Source organism: Mytilus trossulus, chromosome 7, assembly GCF_036588685.1.
Source record: "Mytilus trossulus isolate FHL-02 chromosome 7, PNRI_Mtr1.1.1.hap1, whole genome shotgun sequence".
Taxonomy (NCBI): domain Eukaryota; kingdom Metazoa; phylum Mollusca; class Bivalvia; order Mytilida; family Mytilidae; genus Mytilus; species Mytilus trossulus.
In genome coordinates this window covers 56,343,424-56,371,388 of record NC_086379.1, presented here as the reverse complement: position 1 = coordinate 56,371,388, position 27,965 = coordinate 56,343,424, and the positions used below count along the sequence as shown (strand labels likewise).

Genomic DNA, 27,965 nt, shown 5'->3' with positions numbered 1-27,965 from the left:
TAACTTGTTTCCCAATCCACTATAAATAAATATGTTTAAACAAATGCCACCCTCTTCAAGTCAAATTGTAGTAATGCCTATGGATTTTGAATCTCATTCCAAATGTCACCTCTGATAACGTCAGTTTTTCCTAGTTTAGACTAGAGGATGATCTTTACACACAGATTTATCTGTTAACCCTAGGCATTAGTCTCAGTAAACTCTTATATTAGTACTCAATGATATATATATATTTCTCTAATTCTTCGTCAATTTATCCCTTTCTGCTCCCATTGTATAAAAAAATTAAATCAACGTGTGGTTCATTTGATCTCAGTACTTCATTGGTTAAAATCCGATTATGATGTCGAATTTTCTTGCTTTCCTCTAAATTTCCTATTGCGACGGCACAAAAAAGGCAACCATGCTTGATGACGTCACATAGAAAGAACACCTCTTTTTTGCAGATCATTCGAAAAGAAGGAATAAGTTTGCCTGCATAATGTTAGAAAATCATAAGAGAAACAGATTCCATCACCAAATCTCGTGTAATATGATATTTATCCACTCTCGACAGTTAAATTTTAAATATTTAAAACACTCGGGCAAGCCTCACTTTTAAAATTTGAAAATTTAACTGTCTGGAGTGGATAAATATCGTATTAAACTTGATGCAGTGGTAGAATCTATATATATATATGCCATTGCAATGATAAAACTGCATCGTGTAAATATACCAAGAGTTATCTCTCTTAGTATAGTTTTCATATCATATAGCTTAATTTCTTTTTAGTAAATCCTTTTTGCACCATAATTTTTAGCATGTACCAGTAGTTTACTAATCTCAATATTTTTTAATGCATGCAAAAGTAATATGACAAAAATACCAATTTCCAAGGAGAATCAAAATGGGAAGTCCCTGAACAAATGGAAAAAATCAAAAGCACAAACACATTACAGCAAAATGCATTGAGTGTGTAAAGGTAATATCTTTGGTTAGTTTGCTTGTTACCTGAACCATGAGGTCATTATTAGGTTAGGTATACTACACTCCTTTCAGTGTATTCTAGTCTTACAGGCTGATAGATATATGTTTATTTGTTGGACTATTCTACTCTTAAAGGAGGGTAGTATTTGACTGGACTTTCTGTTTTGAATATTCCTTGTAGTTCAGTTTTTTTGTTACTTTACTTCTGTTATGTATTAAGCTTACAGGTGTATAATCATAAGAGGGTGTCTTGCATATTGTCATTATCTTCCTGTGACCATGGCCTATATCCTTGGAAGTCTTTAACAACTTTTTTTATTTTCCTGTCAAGAATAACTTCTTATCTGTTGACTCTGGCTTTTGGTCTTTGGCACATGGATGCAAAACATCAAGACAAGACCAGACATGCCATGGAAGGTGACATCTGATTTGGACTTTTGACATTGATATGTCCACCCCATTACCATGTATATCATTGCATGAAAGGGTAAGTCTTCGGAAAATAATGCCCAAACCCTCATATTATGAACCATTGAAACATCAAAAAGGTTCAGGTTCACAACCCTCAACTATATTTATTTTCGTAATTGCCTTGATATGATTTAGTAACCAACATTCATCAATCAAAATAATATGCACGTTAGCAAGAAGTCAGAAGTATTTAGAATTTTTCTAATTTTCAAATGCTGTAGTTTTCTCAGATAAATTCTATACTTTAGTTTCATTTTAAGCAGATTATGAACCCTGGCCTCTGTGAAACATCAACAGTGGAGCAAAAAATGGATCAAACGTTTAAATAAAACAATTAAAAAAGGTTAAGTATGCAAAAAAATCTGTATCTGGTTATAATATTTAATTCAACTTCCTTATTCATGTCATGAATATCCTTTACCATTTGAAATGAAAGCTGTCTATATAAACAATTAGCATGGCTATTGGTATGCATACCTTTTAGAAACTATTTTACTTTAATGCATTAGTTACAACCATTTGATGGTGGTATCTTTTGGATCTATGAATACATGTATCTTACAAGAAGGGGGGTCTGTTTAAAGTTTATTTGCTTCTTTTACCATTGAAAAGATAGTGAAGTATGATTAGTTATCACCTTGATGTGTATTGGTGGTGAATTTGTCCTCAGGTAAACTGACCATTTAATTACTACTGGTAGTCACTTTTAAAAGAGTTGTTTACTTTACCTTGAAAACAGTATTTCTGGGTTAAGAAAATAAGTGGTCACAATTCACACATGATTTATTACACGATTGATATTACACATAAACTTCATACCAGGATATCTACCTTATTAGTCAACTTAAGTTGATAGTAATGGGACAGTCAGAATCTTTAGAAATTTCCCAGGATAAGTTCAGTTCCCAGTCTGAGATTGCTCCTGTAAGTAGATTTGTATTGACTATTGTTCATTTTTTATCTCTTATATACTTTGAAATTATTTACAAGTACTTATACAGCCGTGGCTTTCAAATTTTTGGGTCTAAGAGTAACTTATTTAAATAAATCAAGAAAAGTGCTTCTAATCCACAGAATTTTAGAAAGTGTTATTTTTATTTTTTAAATGTAGTTAGGACTTTTATATTTCAATTTAAAAACCTTGAGAATATAAAGATATAACATTGTAAGATGTTTACATACATTTTACCTTATCTAGCCGTAGGGTCCTAAAGTGTTAGCTATAACTATCACTTACATGTATCATCCATTTTTAAGATTTTTTAGTGCATTTTTTGTCACTGAGTAAATTCTTGACGCTTGTTGCTACATCTGCAAACTAGGCCCTGCTTTATTCTGGGGTTTTCTTAAAGCAGGAGTCACTTTTTTTTATCAATGAATCAATTCATCAATTTGATAGATTAACCTTATAGTTAGGTTTCTTGTTATATATTGCATGTTAAAAAGTTATCTTAGAATTTTGTATAATCTCTTAGGATGTCCCTTTGGGTTGAAAGAGAATAAAATTATGTCTTTACACATTTGTTCTTTAATGGTTTAATACTAATAGAATCTATATTTTTAAAGCAGTTATTCTGACAGTCAAATTCTGTTAAGTAAACTGTAAACTCAGAAATTTTTGTGTGCATTTATTGGGGTTTATTTAAGAATGGACAAAATGGGAGATTATTTAATTATTAATTTTTGCTCACTCATATTAGCTTCTATAAAACATAAGTGTAGTAAATATTGGATAGTTAAATTCCACTTTTCCTGATATTATACCAATTTCTTGTTGAAGTAGCCTATAGGGATTATGAATTCTGTTCATTCCTACATTAATTTTTTGTCTGCTTGTCTGTTACACTCTGTACCCTCAACTCCCTGTAGACGGGAGACAGGAGAAACTTTCACTGAATCTTTAGTTTCTAATCTTATTTGCTTTTTGATTCAATTGCTGATTTGGATTTCCCTGGACAAAACATGGCCTTGTCATACCTATAAAAGTGGAAGACATCTTGATTCTGCAACTCTTTCAGAATACCACAATATTTGTGGAAATGAAACATTCATAAAATCTTTTTCACATCATTGTGAATTTTCTTACATCTGTTCTGTTCATATATCAATAATTTTGGTGGTTGTTGCACAAAACATAGACTTTGCTTTAACTATGCAAAAATGTTGGAGCAGTTACATGAATTAGTTATATCTTCCCAGTTTTTCTTATAATAGTGATTATACTAGGTGGAAGCATTAGCGATGATTCATGTTTTATTTACAGAAAGATGTAAGATATTAGTGGAATTTTAGAGTTTATTTATAGAACTGGTGTCAATATTGCTGCTGTAATTATCACATGGGATGTTAGACATACGTAACTCTTATTGAATGGCTAAAATAGAATGGCATGATATACATCCTACTTGAAGTATAAGTTGTGATAAACATTTACATTGATTGGAAGTGTGTTGGTACTATTATTGATACTCCTTTCATTGCTCTATTGTTACATAGTTATTGGATTGCTGCTGTCTTATATTTCATTGTATTTACCTGTGTCATTGTTGTTTTCTACCTGTCGCAGAAAAAAATGAAATCTTAGTCTTACTATGATTGTCAATTGTGGAAGCAAAATATAAATGGCTGGAAAATGGAACTTTATAGTATACCAATAAATGGAAGTTTTTTATTTATGGTTATGAAGTAGATAAACATTCTCTGTTTACCTGGAAAACTAATCAATCAATTAAGAATTGACATCGTTTGTGAATGAATTGTTGGATATGGGACATTCAGCTTCAGTTGTTATTACTAAACCTAACAGTCGATTCCAATCACAGTCGGAAATTGTATTTGTAAGTTGTTTTATATAGGTATCGATTCTGATTTAAAAGTATCAATTATTGACTATTTAAAATTTAAATATTTGTGGTCTAGTACACTTTGCCTTCTGTTTGTAAGTAATACAGAAAGAAAGAAAAATTTGTGTTGAATTTGTTGATTTTCTTTTCTTACTTCAATTGTTACTTTACTTGATGGTTTATAATCTTGTTTATATTTTAAATAGAAGTTTGTAAAGCCTGTTCTGTTTACATGTAAGCTTCAATCATTAAGAAAAGCAATCTGTTGCTTAGAAAACTTACAGATACTTCTTTCTTACATCATCTATTTTAAACAAGAAAAGCAACAACTATAATGTCGTTTGCACCCTTGTGAGCCCAAAAATTCTTCATTGACTCATGCTGGAAACAAAAATTAATAGGCCTTTTGAATTAATTGCACAAAGTGCTGTGTTTAAAGGTGGGGTGGTTATCTTATAGTTATAGACTATTTCATATAAAAATGAGAAGCCAAATGAGACAACTCTCCACAAGAAACCAAATGACACAGAAATTAACAATTTTAGGTTACTGTATGCCCATCAACAGTAAGTAAAACCCATACCACATAGTCATCTTTAAAAGGCTCAAATGGTGAATGTAAAAAAAAATCAAAAGCCCAACTTACGTACAAAACAATAAAAAAAAATGTGATATACAGTAACAACAGTAACAAACAACAACCACTGAATTACAGGCATGTACATTTGCAACCTATCACTAAATAAAAGATTTTTTTTAGCGCTTAGATGTCTTAAAGATTTCAAATAAAGACTATGTTGGGTAGTAGGGTCTTTTGAGAAGCAATTCTGAATTTTTGTGTTATTTAAATTTGCTGTTACAAAACATTAGAAATTATTATAAATTAAGGAATGTATCTCCCTCATGCAAAGCTCTGATTCCTTGCACTAATTTGACTATACTTTTTGGACCTTTAGGATTATAGCTCTTCATCTTTTATATAAGCTTTGGATTTCAAATATTTTGGCCACGAGCATCACTGAAGAGACATGTTTTGTCGAAATGCGCATCTGGTGCAACAAAATTGGTACCGTTGATTTTATTGCACTCTTAAGGATAAGTTTTGATTCTGCTTTTAAATTTATTTTTTTAAAGTTTGACTGACAGCAGTTTCAAAGTGATGCCATCAATCACATGGTATGGACCTTAACTCCAGGTGTGCTATTATCATCCTATGATGTGTAAAAAATGGATTATGTATCATAATGCTACAGAAAAATAAAAAATAAAGTAATTGAACATATAATAACAATACTTTTCTGCTACTAGTAATTTGTAACCATGGACATTTTATTAGATTTTTTTCCTGAATGATGGTGAAAATATATGTTTATTATATACTGATACAAAGAAATGGAGAATCAATAAATTCTTTTGACTTGGGAATTAAAGATAGAAAGAAGACACCTATACTAGAATTAATGTAACATAAGTTCATCTGGTATATAATCATATAAATCTATTTAACTATTATAGATGTTATGTTCTGAAAAAAAAGTAGTCAATTCATTACTTATACATGTTATACCTGTAACACCTAAAACCTACTGTCATCTTAAGATTAACTGGTTTGAAATAGAAATACTGAATAATTAATACATTTCCATTCTCAATTTTACTGTTCATATCTGTTAATTGTCATACTGGGAGTGAATTTTATAGATTTGTCAGTTACTGTGGATTCATTTATTTTCGTGGGTATCAATTTTCGTGGTTTGCTGAAAACTTGTATATTTGTGGATATTTGATTTCATGGTTTTTCAAATCTCTATACAAAGCCTATTGATATATGATATTAGTTTAACATTTGAATTCGTGGTTCACCTGTATCAAGGAAATCCACTAAAATTGGTATCAAACGAATATTAATGAATCCTCCTTACTGCCTTTACAATTAGAATTACATTCATAACTTATCCCTTTTTCACCCAGTTAGGTGTAGTTCATGTAGATGTTGCTTGTTAGCCACTTATTTTGACCTGACCATGATATTTAGTCCATACTTTTGTCCTTATCTATGTAAGATTTTTTTGATTGAGCTGTTCTTCACTAGGAAATACATGTAAAACAATAATTGATATGGAGTTTTTTACTTGCATGTTTAGTTAGTATAAATTCTCATGTTTGTTTCGTTGTTTGTTGACTAATACTTGGCTTATCTTATAGAAAGTAGTTACTTTAAAATTTAATAAGAATTAAACTTTGCTTTAAACAAGTGGTGTTGTATGCCTCTTACCTCTTGGCAAAAGTTAAATTATTGCTATATTTTCAGATGTTGAAAATCCCACATTTTTTTCGGAATTTGATATTGGGTGATGTTAAAGAGACAATCAACTCATGCAGTTGCAATTATGTTATGTTAATATTTGTTTACCATTTAAGAGGCTTGCTGTTAAGAAGATTTTCTTTGGTCAGGAGGATTAAAGTCAATATCAGATTTTACTGTCAATTCTTTTATAATTACATTTAGTAATAAAAGTATTTGTTATGAAGCAATCAATGGCAAATGGAATTGACATTTATTGACATTTCACTGTTAAAAAATATGTGGAATGAAACAGTGCAATTTTGGTCTGTTTTTGTCTTGCCTACGAATGCTAGACACAGTGTTAACTATCTAGCAGTGACATCAGCGCTTCCAATGATGTAAAAAAATGTATTTCAAAAGGAATACTTCATTCAGTATATGCTGATGCCTTATGGAACAAAGTTTCTATATGTCATATGTCCATTGTCCTTGACAACATACTTATGGTTCAGCAACTGATAATGTGTTAGGATTGGAATGAGTGTTAGGGTTAGATGTTGGACATTCACCTGACCTTGAATTCATTTTAATGGTTCATTGGTCAATGCTATATTTTTGTGTTTTCAGTCAGTTTCTTAAACATGTTAGATACTATAAGCAGTAGTTCAACTGTATTGATGCATGCAATGATTCTAAGGTTTACAAGTCTGTCTGGCTGGTTTTATCTGACCTTGGCCTTTTTTATGGTCAATTGGACAATGTTAAGTATTTGTGATGTAATCAAAATACTTTGCACATTCTTTAAAAAGCAGTAATTATAAAATGTCTTTTATCTTAACATGAGTGAAAGGGTATCTTTTACCAGATATCAATCTATGATTTGGTGGTTGCAGAAACTGTTAATTATCCATGTCTAATACTGCATTGCCAAATGATAACAATTACCAGTATAAAGTATAATCTTATCAGAACTGATTTATAGAAATGTTGCACTAAATTATAGTTGTGCTTTTTTTTTTAATTACAGGGTAAAGACAAAGCCAGAATATCAAAATTATGTAAAGATGGTAAACTTCTAGAATATCTGGATGAAAATGTCCAAACTCTTTATGAAGCCTTCAGAAATGGAGCACAAGTATCAAGTAGGTACACTATAACTCTGATGATAGATATATTTGTATCCACTATTGCTATAAATTTTCATGGTCTCAAACATCAAAATATTCATATGGTATGAAATCACAGTTTCATTGAAGGGGAAATCAGATTAATTACCAAGGAATATAGATATCTCAAATTATTCCTCTTCTGACTGGTAATGAAACACTTGTCAATGTGTACAGTCGATTTGGCTATGCAGGAGGTACAAGTTCGCAGCCACTTCTGGTCAGCAGAGGCCTTGTTTAAAGAGAGTGCCACACTCTATGCACTTTAAGAACCATTGCAACAAATCTTTAAGGAGTGCATAGGTGGCCTGTTGCAATGCAAAGTTCTGTCCCTATCCAATATAAGATAGTTTTCCAGTTGCAGTTCAAATATCCACTACTTTCATCCAGGAGAGCCTTTATTAAAGGACCTACCTATTGTTTTTGTTGTTAACTTTTTCATGAGTATGCATGGCCGCATTTTTGCGCCTGTCCCAAGTCAGGAGCCTCTGGCCTTTGTTAGTCTTGTATTATTTTAATTTTAGTTTCTTGTGTACAATTTGGAAATTAGTATGGCGTTCATTATCACTGAACTAGTATATATTTGTTTAGGGGCCAGCTGAAGGACGCCTCCGGGTGCGGGAATTTCTCGCTACATTGAAGACCTGTTGGTGACCTTTTGCTGTTGTTTTTTTGTTTTTTTATTTGGTCGGATTGTTGTCTCTTTGACACATTCCCCATTTCTATTCTCATTTTTATGAAATATTTGACCTTAACTTTTAAAAGCAACCAATAATCAATCAATTAGAAGAATACCATGAGATATAAGGAATTCCCTTATCTAAGAATTTTAAAAAGGAATACACCTGTGTAATGAATTCAGAACAGGTGGTATGTAAATGTAATGATGCTACTAGTATACATGTATAATTTACATTATTGTTTATAATTAAGTAAGAGGAAGTTTATATTTTTCAGGTAACGGTGCTTGCTATGGATGGAAGCCAAGTAGTAAAGAACCATATAAATGGATATCATATAATGATGTAAATATATAAATTGTTTTATAAAACTTTTCAAGGTTTGATGTCTGCTAATAAACTAATAAATGTCATAGAAAACTACTATTTACCCATATCTTTTAACTTTTATAAGTGAATAATCCAAAAATAGTCGGTTATAAACTACATGTGTATTGTTTAAGAAATAATTTAGGGTATTCTAAGTTTATGGGAAACTCGACTTTATTTTTTTACCTTTTGTGTAGCATAGCATTAACCAAGATAATATTTATCTTATTTCAAGGCTACCACCAATAAGTTAAAGCTTTGAAATTCGTAGAATGCTTAAAACCATTTTCCCCCCTACATTTGTATATACAGAAATATGGCTCCCATATTATACATTTATACAACTTTTGATGATGTTAGAGTGAGGATAAACTCTTTTGTTAGGGATTGAAAAATAAAGACAGGATAAAACAATGAAGTAATGCTAGTTGATATGTCAATTACGGCACTAGTTTAATGAGTATATTTACTCTCACTAATAGGCTATTTGAACTGAAGCCATAGCTAGGCTTCTGTCATCATTCCACTTGGCTGCTACAAATTTTATATGAAAAAAGGTTAAAAATGAATATTGTGCATTTGTCATTGCTAATTTTTGCAAAATGACGGATACAGACTTTGGAGTCTTTAGTTTAAATAATTCATAGAACATTCTTTGGTTTGTGAATTCTTTAATTCATGGAAAAAAATTCTAAGTAAGAATCATTATCTTTGACCAGTGTGACGTTTCAAACAGATAAATCTGATGTGTAAAAGCAAAAATGTGTAGGTGACCTTAGGAAGGTGTTGTAGAATGAAAGAAAGACTACCGTAATCAAGAAATTCAGAAATAGAAAAGTAATTAACAAGTGACCAAACAACTTTGATGAAAATATTTTTCTATTTTTGAATTAGTCGATTTGCTATTCTTTTTATAACATTGGCTTTTAATGTAAATAGAGAAGAAGATGTTAGGAATATTTCGGCTTTTAACATGTTGTCACTTCATTTTGATTCTGCATAATTAACAACTATTGTTGTATGACATCAGTGTAGTGAAAGATTTGAAATTGTCCGTTTTTCTTTAATGTGGAAATCTTGGGATGTTATTGCATACAATGTGAAAAGTATATTTAAAGGCTTAACAGGTGCTGGATAAAGAAACATGTTTCTTATTTTTGGAATATTAATTTAAATCGATATGAGACACTAGATAATAAAAGGTTTATCATTTATTACAGTTGTTTGTTTAAAAAATGAAGTTGAAATATGATTTGTTTTTTCTTAAAAATTATTTTAAACAATTAAGATAGGTACTAAGAGAAAATTATTTCTTGAATTGATTAGCAGGACAAAATCATCACTTTACTCCTTCTAGGAGTTATTGCCTTTAAATGATAAGTTTTACTTATACTTATTAGTTTTTTCTTGGAAACTTTGTTAATAGAAAAACCTCAAATGTATATAAATTTATCCCCCTGCTTAGATGTATATAGGTAAACCACTTGCTTGAATGTATATAAAAGAAAAACACACTTCAACTAAATGTAAACAAATGAAATTCATTTCAGGTTTTAAACAGGGCAGCAAGTATTGGTGCAGGATTAATAGTAAATGACCAGGCAGCTAAAAATTCTACAAGAATAGGCTTATATTCACAAAACAGAGTTGAGGTAAATCTGAAATATTCATATGTAGTTAAAAAAATTAGCACTAAGATAGAAATGATGTGAATATACTACTATCTGAAATGCAGTTTTGATATGATTTATATATAATTATTCTGATTAGTCTAAAAGTTTCATTTTATAGAATTCATGTATTTCTCATTTGACTTGATATGTTCTTTTTGTCTCCTCTGTATAAACTTGCATGCATTGTATTAGCAATGGGGCATTTTATTTCATTGAAGATAATTTAGCACATGTTTTGAAACTTTTACATTGTTGATATGTTAAGTTTATAATTAGCAGATATAGGAAGATGTGGTGTGAGTGATATTTCGTGTCTAGTAGTATTAGCATTGATAGTTTTCATTTCATTGGAGATTATTTTGTCCTGCAGCTTCGGTCATGGTTCACTGACTTGAATGTATTGATCTTTTATTTTAACGTTTGCATGATACCATCAAAATTACATACAAGCAAGATGTTTAAATCTCAGTATGGTATTGTGGAATAAGCATGTGATAATGTGTAATTGTTTTATTTTCAGTATGGTATTGTGGAACAAGCATGTTTTTATGATTAAATGTTTTATTTTCAGTATGGTATTGTGGAACAAGCATGTTATACATATTCTATGGCATTGGTTCCATTATATGACACATTAGGACCAGAAGCATGTACATATATCGTCAATCAAGGTTAGTATTTATTTTGTACATCAATATTTTTACAATTACATTTGCAATGGGAACAGAAAAAAGCTTATAAATAAAAGAAGATGTAGGGTTTAATTACATCATCAAAAATAAAAAAGATATTTAATGTCACCTACAGACTTCAACATTACACAAGTGTCTATACATTAGGCCAAGCTATAAATTGTTCAGGGATTAAAAAAATTAATAAATTTAATAGTGACTATCAAAGCTATACCAAAATACCAATTCCATAAAGGACAAAATAATAAGTAATAATAGAAGACAACAACTTAGCTCAACATTGAATACACAATTGTTTTAAATAGAATGTAGAGTTATATATGTACCCTATGTTCACATTAAAAGGAACCTTGAGTAGTATCATCAATGAAAAGACAACCTGACCTTAGAATAAAACATAAAATGACTGTCTTGAAAAAGCATCTCTGTCTGTTATTAAAACTCATCATTCTTTATAATAAGAAGAAAATAACTGCATTGATGGCTTTAAGTGCAGGAGGTAGCAGGAACTATGCCCTGCTAAGTCATATCAAAGATTTATGTATTGAGGTATAGAGTGACAAGTCTCCCTTGTGAATTGGCATGTCTCAGCGTGTTGGTCTAGAACAAATTAGGTTTGATACAGAACTGATACCACAAAAACGTTTTAAAGTAATGAATATGCATTTAGTTTGATATTGGACATTTAACAGCCATCCCTCATCAATATAATTGATAATATCTGTACAATCATTTCAGTATATTATTTTATATTTCAGCCAACATAAGCCTAGTTATCTGTGATACATGTAAAAAAGTTCAGGAAATGTTTGATAAATATGAGGAAACACCAAACCTTAAAACAATTGTAGTGATGGAAGAACTATCTCTAGACTTACAGACTAAAGCACAACAATTAGGGATCAAACTCCTATCATTTAGTGATTTGGAGGTAAGCTCTTTACACCTATAGTATTAAATGATTGTGAGATTTAGGGTCATATGATCAAGTAAGGTCAACTGCTATTTGAATTTTGTTATTCCATTGATCATGAACAGAGACTTGATCTTATTATTTTGTTTACCATTTTAATGGGCTTATTGATAAAAATAAATTTTAGTTCCTTCATAGCATGTGTAGCATAAAGAAGTAAATTGCAAAAGACACTGAAATATGTGACTAAAAATTAGTTACTAGTATAGTTATTAATGAATGTTTGGTAATGTGTGTATCATACAATGTTATTGAGTTTGTCAGTAATATGAAATTGTTCAGGAGAGAATTGGAAGCAATCTTCTGATGATAATCTTATAAACAGTAGGAAACAACAATGTTTAAACTTAGAGAAATGGGATATATTAGAAAGATAGCATTCCATTAATGCAATAAAACTAAACAGACATCCAGAGGTTATCATACAGTCTTCAAAATAGATAATTATAACCATATGTGTAGTTGAGAATAAACTCAAAAGAGCCTAAAAAAGATATGCCAGGAACAACAAATTCTTTAAAGGATAATCTTTAAAGGATAATACTGAATGAATTTGTTTTTAATTGGTTAGTTCTAAAACAAAAGATAGAAATGTGCCAATACAGTAAAATCTAATCAGGCTATAGAAATGTGCCAATACAGTAAAATCTAATCAGGCTATAGAAATGTGCCAATACAGTAAAATCTAATCAGGCTACAGAAATGTGCCAATACAGTAAAATCTAATCAGGCTATAGAAATGTGCCAATACAGTAAAATCTAATCAGGCTATAGAAATATGCCAATACAGTAAAATGTAATCTGGCTATACTACCAACTGAAAATTTTACAGTATTATAGAAAACAAAAAAACAGGAGGGTGTAAAACAATACTATAAATACTGGTTTACATCATATTATGATTTTATATTTTTAGGAACAGGGTGAAAAATCTCCACAAGAACCAAAGGTAATTGTATTATGTTTATATATATGATAAGAGACATTTTGAATTTATTTCTTTCCAAATGAAAGACCAATTGGACTTTTAAGTGCTTTTGAATTTGTAGCTCTTTCTTAATGCAAAATCACAGTAGATTTTATATTTCAAAGTTATAAGATTTTTTATTACTTTCCCTAGTATACTGTGGTGAGTAGCAGAACATGTGAAAGATAGATTTTTTTCGATATGCTAAAAGAATTTTTTTTAAGTAAAATTGACACTTATATGATTTCAAGTGTTTATAAAAAGTTCTTATAATGACACACCCATATCCTTAACATATATTTTATATAATTTGATTATATTATGTAACATTTGTTTATTTTACAGCCTGCTAAACCCGATGATATATGTGTTGTATGTTATACAAGTGGAACAACAGGTGGGTAAAACAAACTTTCTTACTTTGAAACATAACATAAATAGTGAATGGATAATCAGTAACAAAACTTAAGATGCTTGAGTTTATGAACATGATATATACACATGGAAAAAAGTATTGCAACACCAAATTGAAATTGAAATTAAAAAAACACTCTTCATTTTTTTGGGATATAATTTGGTAAAATAGAACAAGTTAAACATTATTTAAGTATCACCTGAGTTTAATCAATAAATATCAACTCGATAATTTTTTATCTGCACATGCAGCTACAGTACCCGTAAACAGCAAAACAGTTGTTTTTATCCTCATTGTTTTCAACCCTTTAAATAACCAAATTTTTAAAGTTATGTCATTGACACCTTATAATGGGTCCTTGACAACTCTTAACTGCAGCAAGATGGCAGATTATCAGCGTAAGGGAAGCAGGGATGTAGCTGTAAAAACTGCACATATTGTTGGTCATCACCATTTCACTATAAGTCGTTTTGAGAATAAGTCAGGCAATAAACGCTGTTAAAGACATTCCGAGATAATGAAGACCCCCTAAACCATTTGCTAAGGAAAATCAAGCATAATGAAGGTTGGTCAAAAGGAAACCCATTGCATACATGACAATCCTAAAAAGAGAGTGGTGGCCATACAGGAGCCTTTTAACAAGAACTGTTCGAGATCGACTCATTGCTACTGGTTATCGTGCGATAAGACCATTTCGGAGACCTTTGCTAATGAACAGACACACAGTTTTCCGTATCCAATGTAGTGCAGAGCTCGCCAAAGTTGGAAATTAGCATCGTGGAGGGAGATCCAATGTTCAAATGGAATTCAGTTCATCTTCCTTGGCACGATCGTAGCCTGGATTTCAACCATATAGAGCATATTTGGGACACTATTGGGCAGAAAGTGCTCGAAAGGACACCACAGTTCAAACACATCATGAAATAAACAATGCCCTTCATCAGAAATGGTTGCTGCTACCTTAGCAACAAATTAGTCAATTTATGGCAGGAATCAGAAGACGTTTCGATGCGGTTATCCGTTTGAATGGAGACTGCGCTCAAAGTACTAATTCTTTTCGTATAACGATCAACCATGATGTGAACAGTCATCTAAGGATTAATTTTGAAATGTCTGACATTGTTAAGTTTGACTACAGTAATAGTTGTAAAATGCATTTTTTTGTAAAAAAAACACTCCATTTTGGTATTTAAATTGTGGTTTTATAAATCATTTTTTTTCAAACATTTTTTATTCATTTCAATGCTAATGTTATCATAACCTATGTTTCAATGATATTATACACATATTTTATTATATTTCATCCAAAAAAAGAGGCTGATTTTTCAAGTTTTAAAAAATCAAGGTGTTGCAATACTTTTTTCCATGTGTATAGAAACAATGTGACTGGTTAAAAAGATCGCAAGTTATCACCTCATAGTGACCTATGACCTCACACTTTTGATCATGATGAGTTTAATGTTTTTGTCTTTCCTGTGATGAACATTTAGAAAATAAAGGGAAACTGAACCATGATGGCAATTAAAAATTATAATTCTAAGAAAAACCGGCAACAACAGGGGCAATAGAAAAAACAAAAATACAACACAACACAGAAAAGACTGAGCAAAAGGAACCCTCCTTTGTAAGAAAAAAGGTGCCACTTTTTTAGTGCCAAGAAATAGATATCTAGTGACAAACTTTTAGCAAGTATTACTTCCCTTTGTCTACATGTTGGATGTTCAAGTATCCAAAAATCTTCATAAATCTTGAGTATTTGCACAATTTGTATTTTCTTGATTCTTCACTCTGATCTAACAGTATTTTGTCAGACTTGTTAGTACTGCATATTTCAATTTTGTTAGTCTAAAAGAAAATTTAATCCATTTATCCCTCCAAAATGGGGTCCAAGGGAAATAATTCAAACTCAAAATAACATTATATCAAACCTATATAAAACATTGTTCTCAAAGCCAAAGGTGAAGTTTTTGATTACATTATTTAAGGACAAATATTTATGGTTAATATAGTTATTGATATTTTAAATACAGTTGGGAAATCTAGACACTGAGTGTTCTTCAAATTTGACTAGACTCCAGACACTACATAATGATGTACAATTCAGTTTTGTTGATTTGATCAAGATGATATTAAACATAACTTTATTATTCATTTTTTTTAGGTTTACCTAAAGGAGCATTGTTAACACATAAAGGAACCATTTCTACAGTGTGTTCAGCATTTGTCACACTTGTGAGTATTTCATCAGGAATATTTTCTGCTATAATAAATCTATGAAATCAGTGCTGTTGATAAAGAAACATGACTAGGAAGGAGACCTTTAAGAAAAAATTGTGTACCTTTGTTATCTCATGCTTTCAATGACCCTAATATTAAAAAGAAGATGTGGTATAATTGCCAAATGAGACAACTCTCCACAAGAGACCAAATGACACAGAAATTAACAACTATAGGTCACTGTACAGCCTTCAACAATGAGCAAAGTCCATACCGCATAGTCAGCTATAAAAGACCAATGACTTTTTTTGTAAAGGAGTTCTCATACAACAATGTGATCATTCAAATATATTCATTGGTTCTCTCTCGTCACTCTGGCTGTCTCAAACTAAAACTGGCCATGCTGAGTGCTCGATCAATCAACTATACAATCACAATATGTTCTTGTGATGACATGATCTAGACACTGAGGCTTCCTTATTGTAACATAAAAGTTAGGTAAATGACTTATTTTATTGTCTTTTTCTAAAACAAATCCAAACAAAACAAAAAAGAAATAAAATAGCATGCTCCCTTCATATAGGTACATCTTGTAATAATAATCATTTAAATTAATAATTCAGTGTTTCTTACTAAATGCAATGATTGTTGTTTTTTGTAGGAAAATGGTGGTGTAACACTAGGACCAGAAGATGTTTTAATATCATATCTACCATTAGCCCATTCATATGAAAGGTTGTTAGAGGTATGTCTTCAATGGAATGAAGAATATTCATTGTAAATGCATATTCATTAAAGATTAAAGTCATATTTGTTGTAGAGTATACGTAGTCATATTCATCGTACAGCAAGAAAAATATTTTTTGGATAAGGATAAAGCTAGATTTTAATATTGAATGTTTTTCAGACTAAGAAAATTTCCCAAAAATGTTTCTATGCCAAAAGAAAAATACTGGTTAATTAAAAAAGGAAATACATGTAACAAGCAAACAACACATCATTTATATGAGATTATTTTTTCTTTTGTTAGGTAACAGTGACAATGTCTGGTGGAAGAATAGGATTTTTCCAAGGTGACGTTAAATTATTGATGGATGATATCAAAGAACTATCACCAACATTATTCCCATCTGTACCCAGATTACTCAATAGATTCTATGATAAGGTAAAAACTTTCGTATTTTTTTTATTGTTATACCACAACTTTATCATACGCCCACTTTAAAAACTTGGGGGAATACTGTTTTTCTTCTATCTTAGACTTGCTACAATTCCCTTTCTTTTACTTCTTTCCTACTGATTTATATGTTTACTGAAAACTGTTAGTATACTGATTGCCCTTGTACCTTCCTCAGAAGATGTCAGTATAATGTTAATCTCTAAATTATAGCAGTAAAATTGTTAAAGGGGCAAAACAATAGTAAGGAAGGGACATGTAACAAGTCTACCTCTCTCTGTCTATCTGTCATGTCTGTCAGTCCATACTTCAGTCTGTCCATTAATATCCCTGCTTTAAGAGGCATACTGTTAACCTCTATCTGTCCGTCTTTCCATCTGTCAGTTCGTCCGTTCCCATGAAAATTTTTGTCACATCTTTCTCAGGAACTACATTACAAGGATTTCAGATATTTTGTTTCAGGGTTTATATGATTCAGCTTTATCGTGTTATGCGTTTTCAGATTCATTACTCAACACTTCCTGTTCACTTTATACTTTTAGTGGGGTGGATGTATCATAAATGAGCTTCACTTGTTATTACTGATTTAACAATGTCAAAATAAATATCTGAATTTAATTATAACACCTGCAACAGTAATAACGATAAACTTTACCACTGCGTCTAGCAATTTATTTGTAGATGTATGACAACTTTCAACTGACAGTTTTTTGCTACAGTTTAAGATTAAAATTGTCTTTATATTTCAAGGTTGTAGCAGGTGTGAATGAAAGTGCAGTTAAAAAAATGATGTTTGATATGGGCATGAAAAGTAAACAGAAAGAACTTCAAAAGTAAGTTAAAATTTACTGCATTTATCTTTCATCTGATACAGTACATAACATTGAATACACCTAAAGTAGTTTACGTAAAAAAAAAAATTACAATTAGGATGAAAGGTCATGTTGATGTTGCTGTTTGGCAAAATAGGCACTATAGTCGCCGTCACGTAAAATTGGCACCATGATTTTTGTCAAAATTTTCTTAAATATCAGCCGCGTTTTAATCGAGATCATTTTTTTTGATTGGCGGAATAAAAATCCAATCCAAATATATACTACTGTCCTACCTTTCATTGTGTTTGCACTGTATAATACTGACCTTCACAAAATCCAAGATTATTTTGTATGGTGGAATCCAACATTGTTATTACCGGAAGTGTTACCATGGAGTCCACGTGCTCTCAATTTTCTTGTGTCTCTTGGAGCTGTTCGTCATCTTTATGTAAAAAGCGCGGGAAATCGTATCATCAATGACAATTTTATTACCGGAGAGTAACGAATGTTATGTAGTAAGGGATCCTCATAGAAACCAAGATGGCGGTTTTACAATGAAAACAATCTCGAAAAATGTGAAGGTCAGGATTATACAGTGCAAACACAATAAAAGGTAGGACAGTAGTATAAATTTGGATTGGATTTTTATTCCGCTAATTGAAAAACATGATCTCAAGTAAACGCGGTCGATATTTAAGAAAATTTTGACATCATGGTGCCAATTTTACGTGACGGCGACTATAAGTGTGATCCCTGACTGTCCATTGATTTCATTGCCATCCTTTCTTATTCAGTAAGATAAGATGAGTCAGTTGATATGTTTAGCATTTTCAGTTCTGTAGATGCAGATGATATTGGAAAGTTGATTTTTTTTTTTTTAAAGTAGTGATGAACTGAATTTATTTTTAAGAAAAAAAAAAATTTACTCTTACAGTCATGATACTTGAAATAAAAAAGTTGTGTTATTAAATTTTTTTTAAATCAGTCTTGCGAAAAATTTATTGTTTAAAAAAAACAATATTTTTAATATTACAACTTCTTACATACAAAATGTATTATGTATTGTTGTACAACTTTATGCTTTATTTTTTCCAGAAATGTAATAAGAAATGACAGTATTTACGACAAGTTGGTATTTAAGAAGATCCAACAAGGTTTAGGAGGAAAAGTTCGGCTTATTACCACAGGTTCAGCACCTCTATCAGCAACAGTGTTAGAATTCCTTAGATGCTGTGTTGGTTGTCCGGTAAGTGCTCTTTAAGGGTAAGATTGTCCATGAGGTACCATTATATTGCTTCTACTTTCATTTTGTTTTTTAAGGTTCTTTAAATGTTGGTGATTTTTACCACTTTCAGCAGCCTTGGCTATATTATGGAAGCTTCATATTCATCATATCTCGAATAACGAAATCTCATGGTTTATAATTCTTGACCTCACTCTTTTATGATTTGGCAACTGCTTAAAAAAAGAACCTAAAGTCTTTGTGATGTTTTGTTCAGTATATATAATCAGAACAATATCTTTTATTTAGAATCATTGCAAGGCATAAAAGTTCCTCTAACAGGGTTCACCTAACCTAATGTTACACCAGATTAACTATCAAATATTGTTCTTTACAGATAATTGAAGGTTATGGACAGACAGAATCTCATGCTTTATGTTCCATGCAGTTTATAGGAGATGCATCATCAGGTAAATTTAATATCTTAATGTTATTTTGGCCATTTTATAAAAAAAAAGTTGCAATTACATACAATATTTCAGTTTAAAAACACAAAAAGACTTGTGTAGTGAAAGATGGTTCAAAGGTTGCATGTAGCAGTAGTTTCAGTACAATTCCATGAAATTGGATATATCGGATACATATTTGTTTATGTATATTTATTGATTTTCTTTTGGACAGTTTTGAAATTAGCTTTATTATATTGTAAATATCTCCAAGATATATAGATATATAGATGCTTAGAGAGCCATGGTGTAGTGGTTAGTGCATCTGACTACTAACACGAAGGTTCCTGGTTTGATTCCCGTTCGAGATGAAAATTTCAGGAACTCAATTTTCAGCTCTCTTTACACCATTTGCGAGTATGGTCTTGAGAAAAATGATGATAGTCCGTCAGATGGGGACGATAAATGGCTGACCTGTGTTAAGAGAGAGCCATATCTCTTGCACGTTAAAGACACCCTTGTAGATTTCGAAAAAAGAGTAGGCTAATGCTGCTACAAGGCAGCACTCCCAGCCACAAAGTGGAAAGGGATTAATATAAGTTGCAAAACTTGTTTCCCAATCCACTATAAATAAATATATTTAATCTTAATATATAGATGCTTAATGATTTATATTTTTCTTATCATGCCCTCTCCCTTTCCTCTTGCCAGACCAATGAAACATTATAGATTTAACACACAGAATGGTACAAAAATCTACATAATAACATTTTTTGATTTTTAGCAAAGAAAATAGACATATTGTCTTATCAAATCAGGAACACTCCCTACTATTAAAAATGTATTCATTTTGATAATAAATGACCTGTTTGGTAACATTGTACCACTATGATTATATTATTTTAGGTAACGTTGGACCACCTATTCCCAGTAACCTTATCAAACTAGATGATGTACCAGATATGAACTACTTTGCTGACCAGAATAAAGGAGAGGTAAGACATACAGAACACTCATATATGAGTAGCAAATGTCACAAATTAGTTAAAAAATTAAGGGAAAAAATTATTTTTCGTACGTAAAACAATAAAATAGGATAATTACAATTATTTAAAAATAGATATAAAAATTTGTTTTTGTTACATTTTTGAATATACTTTGTTTGTCATTGATTTATCTCACATTTTGACCGAGGGGCCTATATGGTCGAATGGGTTAACTATTCTAAGTACTGTATTACGAGACTGTCAACACTGAGTATGTGAGTTCTTATGCCGCACATGGCAGGTGCGCTTTTCTCCAATCTTAAATTACTTGGGTTGTTAGTTTTCCTATCAAAGGTCAAGGTCCCACTCTCTCCTCCCAAAAATAATGTCTGTCTGCCAAAAAATAGCACAATAGTTGGGAAATTGGCACTAAACAATCAGTCAATCACATTATGACTGGATTTTTAGAAGGTGGCGATAAATCAAAATTCTTTTGTCCAACTATCTCCAAATAACATCCAAAATATACAAAGTCAATACAAATTTCTTATCTTATTTTGAACCATTAATGGTTAAATTGTTCCAATTAATTGATTTATATTATATGGCTTCACCAATGGAAGAATTATTGTCAGACATTTTCATTTATGATGATTTAAAATTTCTTAAAAAAGGTATGCCTACAGGGTCCAAGTGTTTTTGTGGGTTACCTTAATGATGAGGTCAAAACAAAAGAAGTTTTAGACAAGGATGGCTGGTTACATACAGGAGATATTGGAGAATGGTTACCGGTAAGTTTGTTAATTCAATAATATATCATTGTGGTATTGTAACACTTCAATCAATTGAAAGATAATTTTGATTTTGAAAGGAACATATATAGAATTCTTCATGCAATATAGATTGTTTGTTTAATGTCCAGTAGGAAGCAGATTTGATAAAGATTAACTTTATGGTTCAGTTGCAGATATAAATGTATGATTTATTGTTTTCTCTTCTTTTTTTTACCTGTTTTCTAAGCATAAATATACTGGCATTCTTTAATTATTACATTTTGCTGAAAATTAAAGTTTGTCTCTTTGACCATTAAAGGGAAATGTGGTTATATAAAAGTTGAAGCGCTGTATTTTCATTAGTCATTAAAACTACTATTCCATGTATCAGACAATAAGCTTGTCTTTTTTCCAGAATGGAACCCTGAAAATTATTGACAGAAAGAAACATATATTTAAGTTAGCACAGGTATGTAATATTTATGACCAAAATATTTGATAAGTGAATTTTCTTCTGTTCTAAAGCATAGATTCAAGAGATTTTAAATATGTCTCTGATAACCATTGATACACTGTAAATGTATTGTGTGCAATTTTTTTGGATATTCAATAATAGACAAAATGTGACTAATTATTGCAATTTTTGCAATTTTGAAAAATCTGCACAATGTTCTATGTTTCAGTTATCAGAATGCAAGTTCTTATTTTTGCGTTTCTCACCTAACACAGTCACCTTATTTACATAATAAAAACTTCACAATGATTTCTGAAATACTCTGTCAGGGCTTTATTCTTTATGATTAGATGTAATATAAAGTGTTTTCAATGTTTCCTTTATTTGATAGGGAGAATATATAGCACCAGAGAAGATAGAAAACATTTATGTTAGATCAACATTGGTAGCACAAATATTTGTCCATGGTGATAGCTTGAAGGTATGTATATAAGGCATACACAAAACAATTACAAATTAGAAAATACTTTGTTAGACTTTACTTTCTCACCAAATGACCTTCCAGAGAAGCTGCAAGTTCAATATTAAAAGTATCTTGTTTTGTCAGAACATTGATGCTAAACATATATATAGACATATAAGTATTTAATTAGATACACCTTTGAGTAACTGAACATGGGATATAAGATAACGGTAACATGATACACATATATATATATATACCACAGTTGAGTGTCTGACCATTATCAGATACTTAATGACCTTCTTGATGAATGATGTGACTAGGAGTATAACAGTCTTCCATAGACATGAGATGATGCTGACATATGCAGGTAGTCATGTTTCAGTGACATAAGTTAATTCAAACTTCAGTTGTTAGATACCAAGTGGTAATAGTCATAAGACTTTTATGCTGATGTATTTTTCATGCTTGACTGATTTGGTCCAATTTTCTGAGATTTATTTCTCCAATACAGTTTGACCTACAATATTCTTAGTGTCCTGAAAATTCATGAAATAATTGACACAAAAAAACTGTTTTCTTTTACAGTGTATTTAATACACGTTTTTAAGAGAAAAAAAATGGGTAAAAGTTCTATTTTGAAATAGATAATCAAAAGATTTTATCTTTTTATCTTTTCTTCAGGCAAGTTTAGTAGCAGTTTGTGTACCAGATCCAGAAGTGTTACCAAGTTACGCAAAGTCAAATTTTAATATAACAGGATCAATGGAAGAATTAGTCAAAAATCCAGTATGTATATTTAGTTATATTAATGTTAGGGTATAAGATATTGAAAGAAAATGAATAAACTTTTTTCAGACGTCAACCTGAATTTTATTTTAGGTTGGGCCAGGTGGTAGACTCTTTGTTATTGATGGCAAACCTGTCTCCTTGGAGTTTATGTCAGCAATTTCTACTCTAGCAGGAGTTAATTCATATCTTGCTAATTATTTGCATAAAAATGACATGGTACATTGGATCTTTTGGTAGTGTAAGAATTTAAATATACTTTGTTGATGGCTTAATGGTTTACATCTACTATTTGAATTGATAACTTTAACTAATAAACTAACCATCATGAAGTCTCAATAATGAGTAGACAAAGGTATGATAGCACCTCCAACAAAAAGATCAAATACAAATTATTTTTTATTCTTGTCTACATTACAATATTTGCTAAATTAGGGTTTATGACTCCCATTTTGCAGCTTACTAAAAATGGAAAAAGAACACTGTGAGCAACCTTAGCATGGTGTGCCATGGCCACATATTCTTGTTTATTCTTTTATAATTAAGGTAAAACTTAAATAATCTCTAAACATATACTAATTACAAAATATTTTATAAACAAACATTGAACTTTTTTTTCTAGGAAATAAAGAAGGCCATATTAGCAGATCTGACAAAACTAGGAAAGAGCAGTGGCTTACATTCCTTTGAACAGGTTTGTTTACTTCTTATTTTTTTTAATTTCTGATATTGCACCAAATGTGATTTTTTGCCAAAGTTTACCTTGTCATATATTTGTATGACTCAAATCTATGGCGGGTTCCAAGTCTATAGCAGATTCCTAATCTATGGCAATTATGACGTTACAAATTTGTTTTTCTCCAAATCTATGGCAGATTTTTGTTTTCTCCAAATCAATGGCAGATTTAAGACTTACGTAATTTCCGGGAAAAAGGGTAGAATATAACGTCACAATAAAAATAACGCCATATAAGTCGTTGCCAACTTCAGCAAAGTTGTTGGCTCTCCAAAACATTCTGAAGTCCTGTGTTTAAAATCATCAGGAAAAAACTTTTCCGTTTTTTCTCTATAACAATTTGCCGACGGTTAAAGCTCTTTTTAGTATTGGATATTTTGGGATTTGAGTTATATATTAACATTTTAGCGTCTACCGCTGGCAAAGTATTTTAAGTTAGAAAAGGAAATACAGGATACGCCCTTGACTTAAATCGTCCCCAGTTAAAACAGAGTGATTAATGCTGAAATAGATTTTATGGGAAAAGTCAAACTGTTTAAAAAAAAAAAACATGTTCAGATTAGGAAATGCTTATTTTTCCAGGAAATATAAATTTAATCCTGATTTCTGTACTAAAGTTTATCACTTCTATACTTTTTTAATGGTTGACATTAAGTTGAACATTATGGAATTTATTTTATTAGTAAATTACAAAACTCGCCATAGATTAGGGTTTAAAGAATATGCCATAGATTTGGAATCTGCCATAGATTTGGAACCCACCATAGATTTGAGTCCTACATATTTACATATAGAATTTTGAGAATTAAAACTGGGAATGTGTCAAAGAGATAACAACTCAACCAAAGAGTTTAAAACAGTCCAAGGCCACCAATGGGTCTTCAACGCAGCTAGAAAAATCCTGTACATGGATGTGGGCTTCAGCTGGCCTGTTAACAATGTTTACTTGTTCAGCTAAAGACAAGCAGCACTTAAATTCCAAGACATATAGATAAACAAAGGTTTAAAGAAAACACACTTAACAAAGGATTGAGGTTCCTAACATGGGACAACTGCGTAAATACAGCATGCTTATTTAATATGTTTGAATGTCAGATTAGATGTATTAAATGCTGAAAATTATCAGATATTAGCTTTTGAGTCATTTTTTTCTTTCTTATTATGACATCAAGACATATTAGAATATACATGTATCTTTCTTTCACAAAAATTTATTTTCAAAGTGGTAAGGATACAAGTCTACGGAAAAGATATTGTTACTAAATTTTTAAATTTGATAGTGGAATGAATGAAATACATATCTTTATATTTTAATAAAACATTTTTAGTCCTGTAGAAAGATTTGTGCATGTAGTTTTACAGATTTATCAAGAGAAACAGGGCTGCAAGATTATGCAGTCAATTATTTGCAATAATAAAACATCCAAAAATTTGTAAGATTTAATCAATGAACTTCCTAATAAAACGATAACACACACACACACAAAATGATAACACACACACACAAAACGATAACACACGCACACAATTACAAAAAAGAGTCTAGTAGGTATTAGTTAAAAATTCATTCCATGGTTGGTTTAACATGAAGTCTTTGTTCTTAGAGAAGTCAATTTCCTTTTTTTTTTCAAATAAATTCATTTTATTAATATCTTTTTTTACAGGTGAGAGATATATATGTACATCCAGAATTGTTTTCTGTGGAGAATGGACTATTAACACCAACATTTAAAACCAAAAGACAGGATTTGAAAAAGGTTTTCCAACCTCAGATTGATGAAATGTATACAAAATTACAATAATCTCGTAGTCAAATTTTTATCACGTGTTAGATTGTGTTCACATGTGGTATACAAACAAATAAGTTAAATTCTTCTGTGTTAAGATTTGCAAAAGTTGCATGTATTCCATTATGGTGTATAAGTATCTAGTATTACGATTTCTTTATGTCAATACTTGCATGAATAAAAATCAAAATAGTACCTACATCCATAATATATTATAATTTATGACTCACTATTGACATTTGCACAAAACTTAGCTAAACATTATTTATATTTTTTAACAACTTTCACCTGCTTCAGAATTTAATAGATTTAATTTTTACATATCAGTAGTTTATTAATATTCATATGATACAAGTGTCTTACTGCAGAATCAAACTGTCACCTTCATATTTATCTCACTTGTATGTTGAAAGAAATAAATAGAAAAAAACATTGATGCTGCAATAATTTTGGTGTACTTGATAGAATCTTTGTTAGATCTATCAGCCAGCAACAATTTTTACAAAAAAAAATAGAATTTTGTTGTCTTTAAGCAAGAATTAAACTTTCACATTACCTGATATGGTTCATTTGAAGCATTTTTGGGACACTGTTGTATTTTAATTCAGTTTGTTGTGCAATTAAAAAAGGCATTTGAAAAATATTATGATGAGTATAGTATTATAATGCATTCAGATGCTTGCATAAGAATTGTCTCAGAAATGTAATATATGTGTTTGTAATTTTTTTTTTTTTTTTAAACATATGTATATGGAGAAATATTCATGAAAGTTTGCTACACCTGTGATACCCCCGGTAGATAACATTTTTAAGAAAATCAAGTAATTTTTTTGGATTAATTTCTAGTTAGTGACTTACAACTTAGTGACTTATACAACTATGTTCTGTGCAACGAAAGATGGAGGTTGTAAATTCAACTTATAATATCATCTACAATGTTTTATTAGCATTAATTAGTCATTCCATATGTAAAAATTCTAAACATTGGCATCTATATATAATCATACAAACATGCACATTTCAAGCTGATTATTGTAAAATTTAATTTTGTATTTAAAAATAGTTTTGAATCATTTTTTTACCTTTAAAGCATTATTTTCGTTTCAAAAGCTTTTAATATATTCTACGGTTTCCCCTAGCATCTCATAAAAAAAGATAATTTTAAACATTACTTGGTCTGCTTTTTACTTCAAAATTTAAACAACTTACAAATTAAATGTTTAGTGTCCATACAACTTTGACTGTTATGAATGTTTTCAGATGAGAGGTAAAAATTCTGTTTTAAAATACATGTAATGTTTGGGAATTCTAACATCTTATGAATGCTAATGATCTAAGTGACAATAGGAAGGGAAATGTCATGAAAAAGATGGTTACACAGATAGTTTCCAATGTAATACTTTTTGTAAAATGGCAGTGTGAACATTTAAAAACTAACATTTAAAAAAAGGGTCTGTTAAATTATTTGAGACCAAAAAATCCTTGATATTTGTTGTGATAAGCATCATTGTAAGTAATACTCTGTTTTGTACTATATACAATACTAATCTGAAAAGTTTGCTCTACAAGGGAGTTTTTTTTTCTAGGGAGCTATGGAGAAAATTTTCTCTAAGTGGGTAAGGGACATAAATTAATGTATATTTCTTGTTATTTTTATTATTTTTATTAATTTAACTATTCATTAAATGGAGACATCAATTGTTGTGATGTTACAAATTTTAATGTAAAATCCTAAAAGTGCTATAACTTATTATTGCATCATTATGTTTTGGTTGGCATCTTTTGTCTAGAAAATCCCTGGCATTTGTTTTTGTAAAATGCTTAAACATGTTTGTTTTGGTTTTCATTAAAATTCAATTTGTTAATTGTTATTTCTTTACAAAAACTTGAGTGTTTCAATAAATATTTAAAGTGAAAGGTGTTGGTATGTAGAGACTTGGGAGTTCAATGTATCATGTAAAATTCAAAAGTTCGAACTTAATGTGCTCGTGTGGGTGTACTCGACGCCAATCTTAATTGACTAGGATTGTCAGTATTCCTATTGAAGGTCTGTGGTTTTCTCGGGGCAGCTAGCTTCCTCCACCAATAAAAACTGGCCCCCACAAAATAGCCTACATGCGGTATCAAAACCAAATCCTTTGTTATATGGAACATTGTGGTACATTTTCAGAGAGATCCATATACTTACACACAAGTTATTATCTGGAAACTTGAAAAATGCTTCTTTTTGGCTCTTAATGGCTCTTAATTCCTAAACTGTTGACCTCATAACCCCTTTAAAGAATCCCAACCTTCTACTAGTGGCATAATTATTGGCATTTGATATTGTGGTCCAATTTCAGAGCAATCGAAATACTTCTACCCAAGTTATTATCCTAAAACTAGAACAAGAGTGCACATGCTGAAATGTCTTGCCTTCTTTACTGATCATTGATATTATGTTGATAGTCCTAAATATACGACATCATACCATTATATGATCCCAAAATAATTTTTACTGTTGTATAAAAAATGAATGAGTGCTGAGATTTACTTTTAATTGGATTGGAAAGTTCATATCATAGTGAATATGTGTACTAAGTTTTAAGTTGATTAGA

At 30.5% G+C, this 27,965-nt stretch overlaps 1 protein-coding gene across 4 annotated transcripts in view; it reads left to right on the top strand.

The window, feature by feature from the left end:
- LOC134725366 (long-chain-fatty-acid--CoA ligase 1-like) overlaps positions 1-27,233 on the top strand; it is a 37,942-nt gene extending 10,709 nt beyond the window's left edge. For 2 of the 4 annotated variants that reach the window (XM_063589125.1, XM_063589124.1), the window contains exons 3-22: positions 7,596-7,710; positions 8,692-8,759; positions 10,334-10,435; positions 11,028-11,127; positions 11,907-12,079; positions 13,038-13,070; positions 13,434-13,485; positions 15,665-15,735; positions 16,382-16,465; positions 16,751-16,885; positions 17,648-17,730; positions 18,808-18,958; positions 19,332-19,404; positions 20,287-20,375; positions 21,041-21,157; positions 21,555-21,608; positions 21,985-22,074; positions 22,741-22,845; positions 23,468-23,539; positions 25,246-27,233. In XM_063589125.1, the coding sequence (XP_063445195.1) occupies positions 7,596-7,710; positions 8,692-8,759; positions 10,334-10,435; positions 11,028-11,127; positions 11,907-12,079; positions 13,038-13,070; positions 13,434-13,485; positions 15,665-15,735; positions 16,382-16,465; positions 16,751-16,885; positions 17,648-17,730; positions 18,808-18,958; positions 19,332-19,404; positions 20,287-20,375; positions 21,041-21,157; positions 21,555-21,608; positions 21,985-22,074; positions 22,741-22,845; positions 23,468-23,539; positions 25,246-25,383 (1,905 nt within the window). In that variant the 3' untranslated portion in view covers positions 25,384-27,233. Of the gene's footprint in view, positions 1-2,125; positions 2,363-3,894; positions 4,276-7,595; positions 7,711-8,691; positions 8,760-10,333; positions 10,436-11,027; positions 11,128-11,906; positions 12,080-13,037; positions 13,071-13,433; positions 13,486-15,664; positions 15,736-16,381; positions 16,466-16,750; positions 16,886-17,647; positions 17,731-18,807; positions 18,959-19,331; positions 19,405-20,286; positions 20,376-21,040; positions 21,158-21,554; positions 21,609-21,984; positions 22,075-22,740; positions 22,846-23,467; positions 23,540-25,245 lie in introns of those variants that run through there. The other 2 variants (XM_063589127.1, XM_063589126.1) reach the window with 2 other exon arrangements.
- Positions 27,234-27,965: the final 732 nt, after the last annotated feature.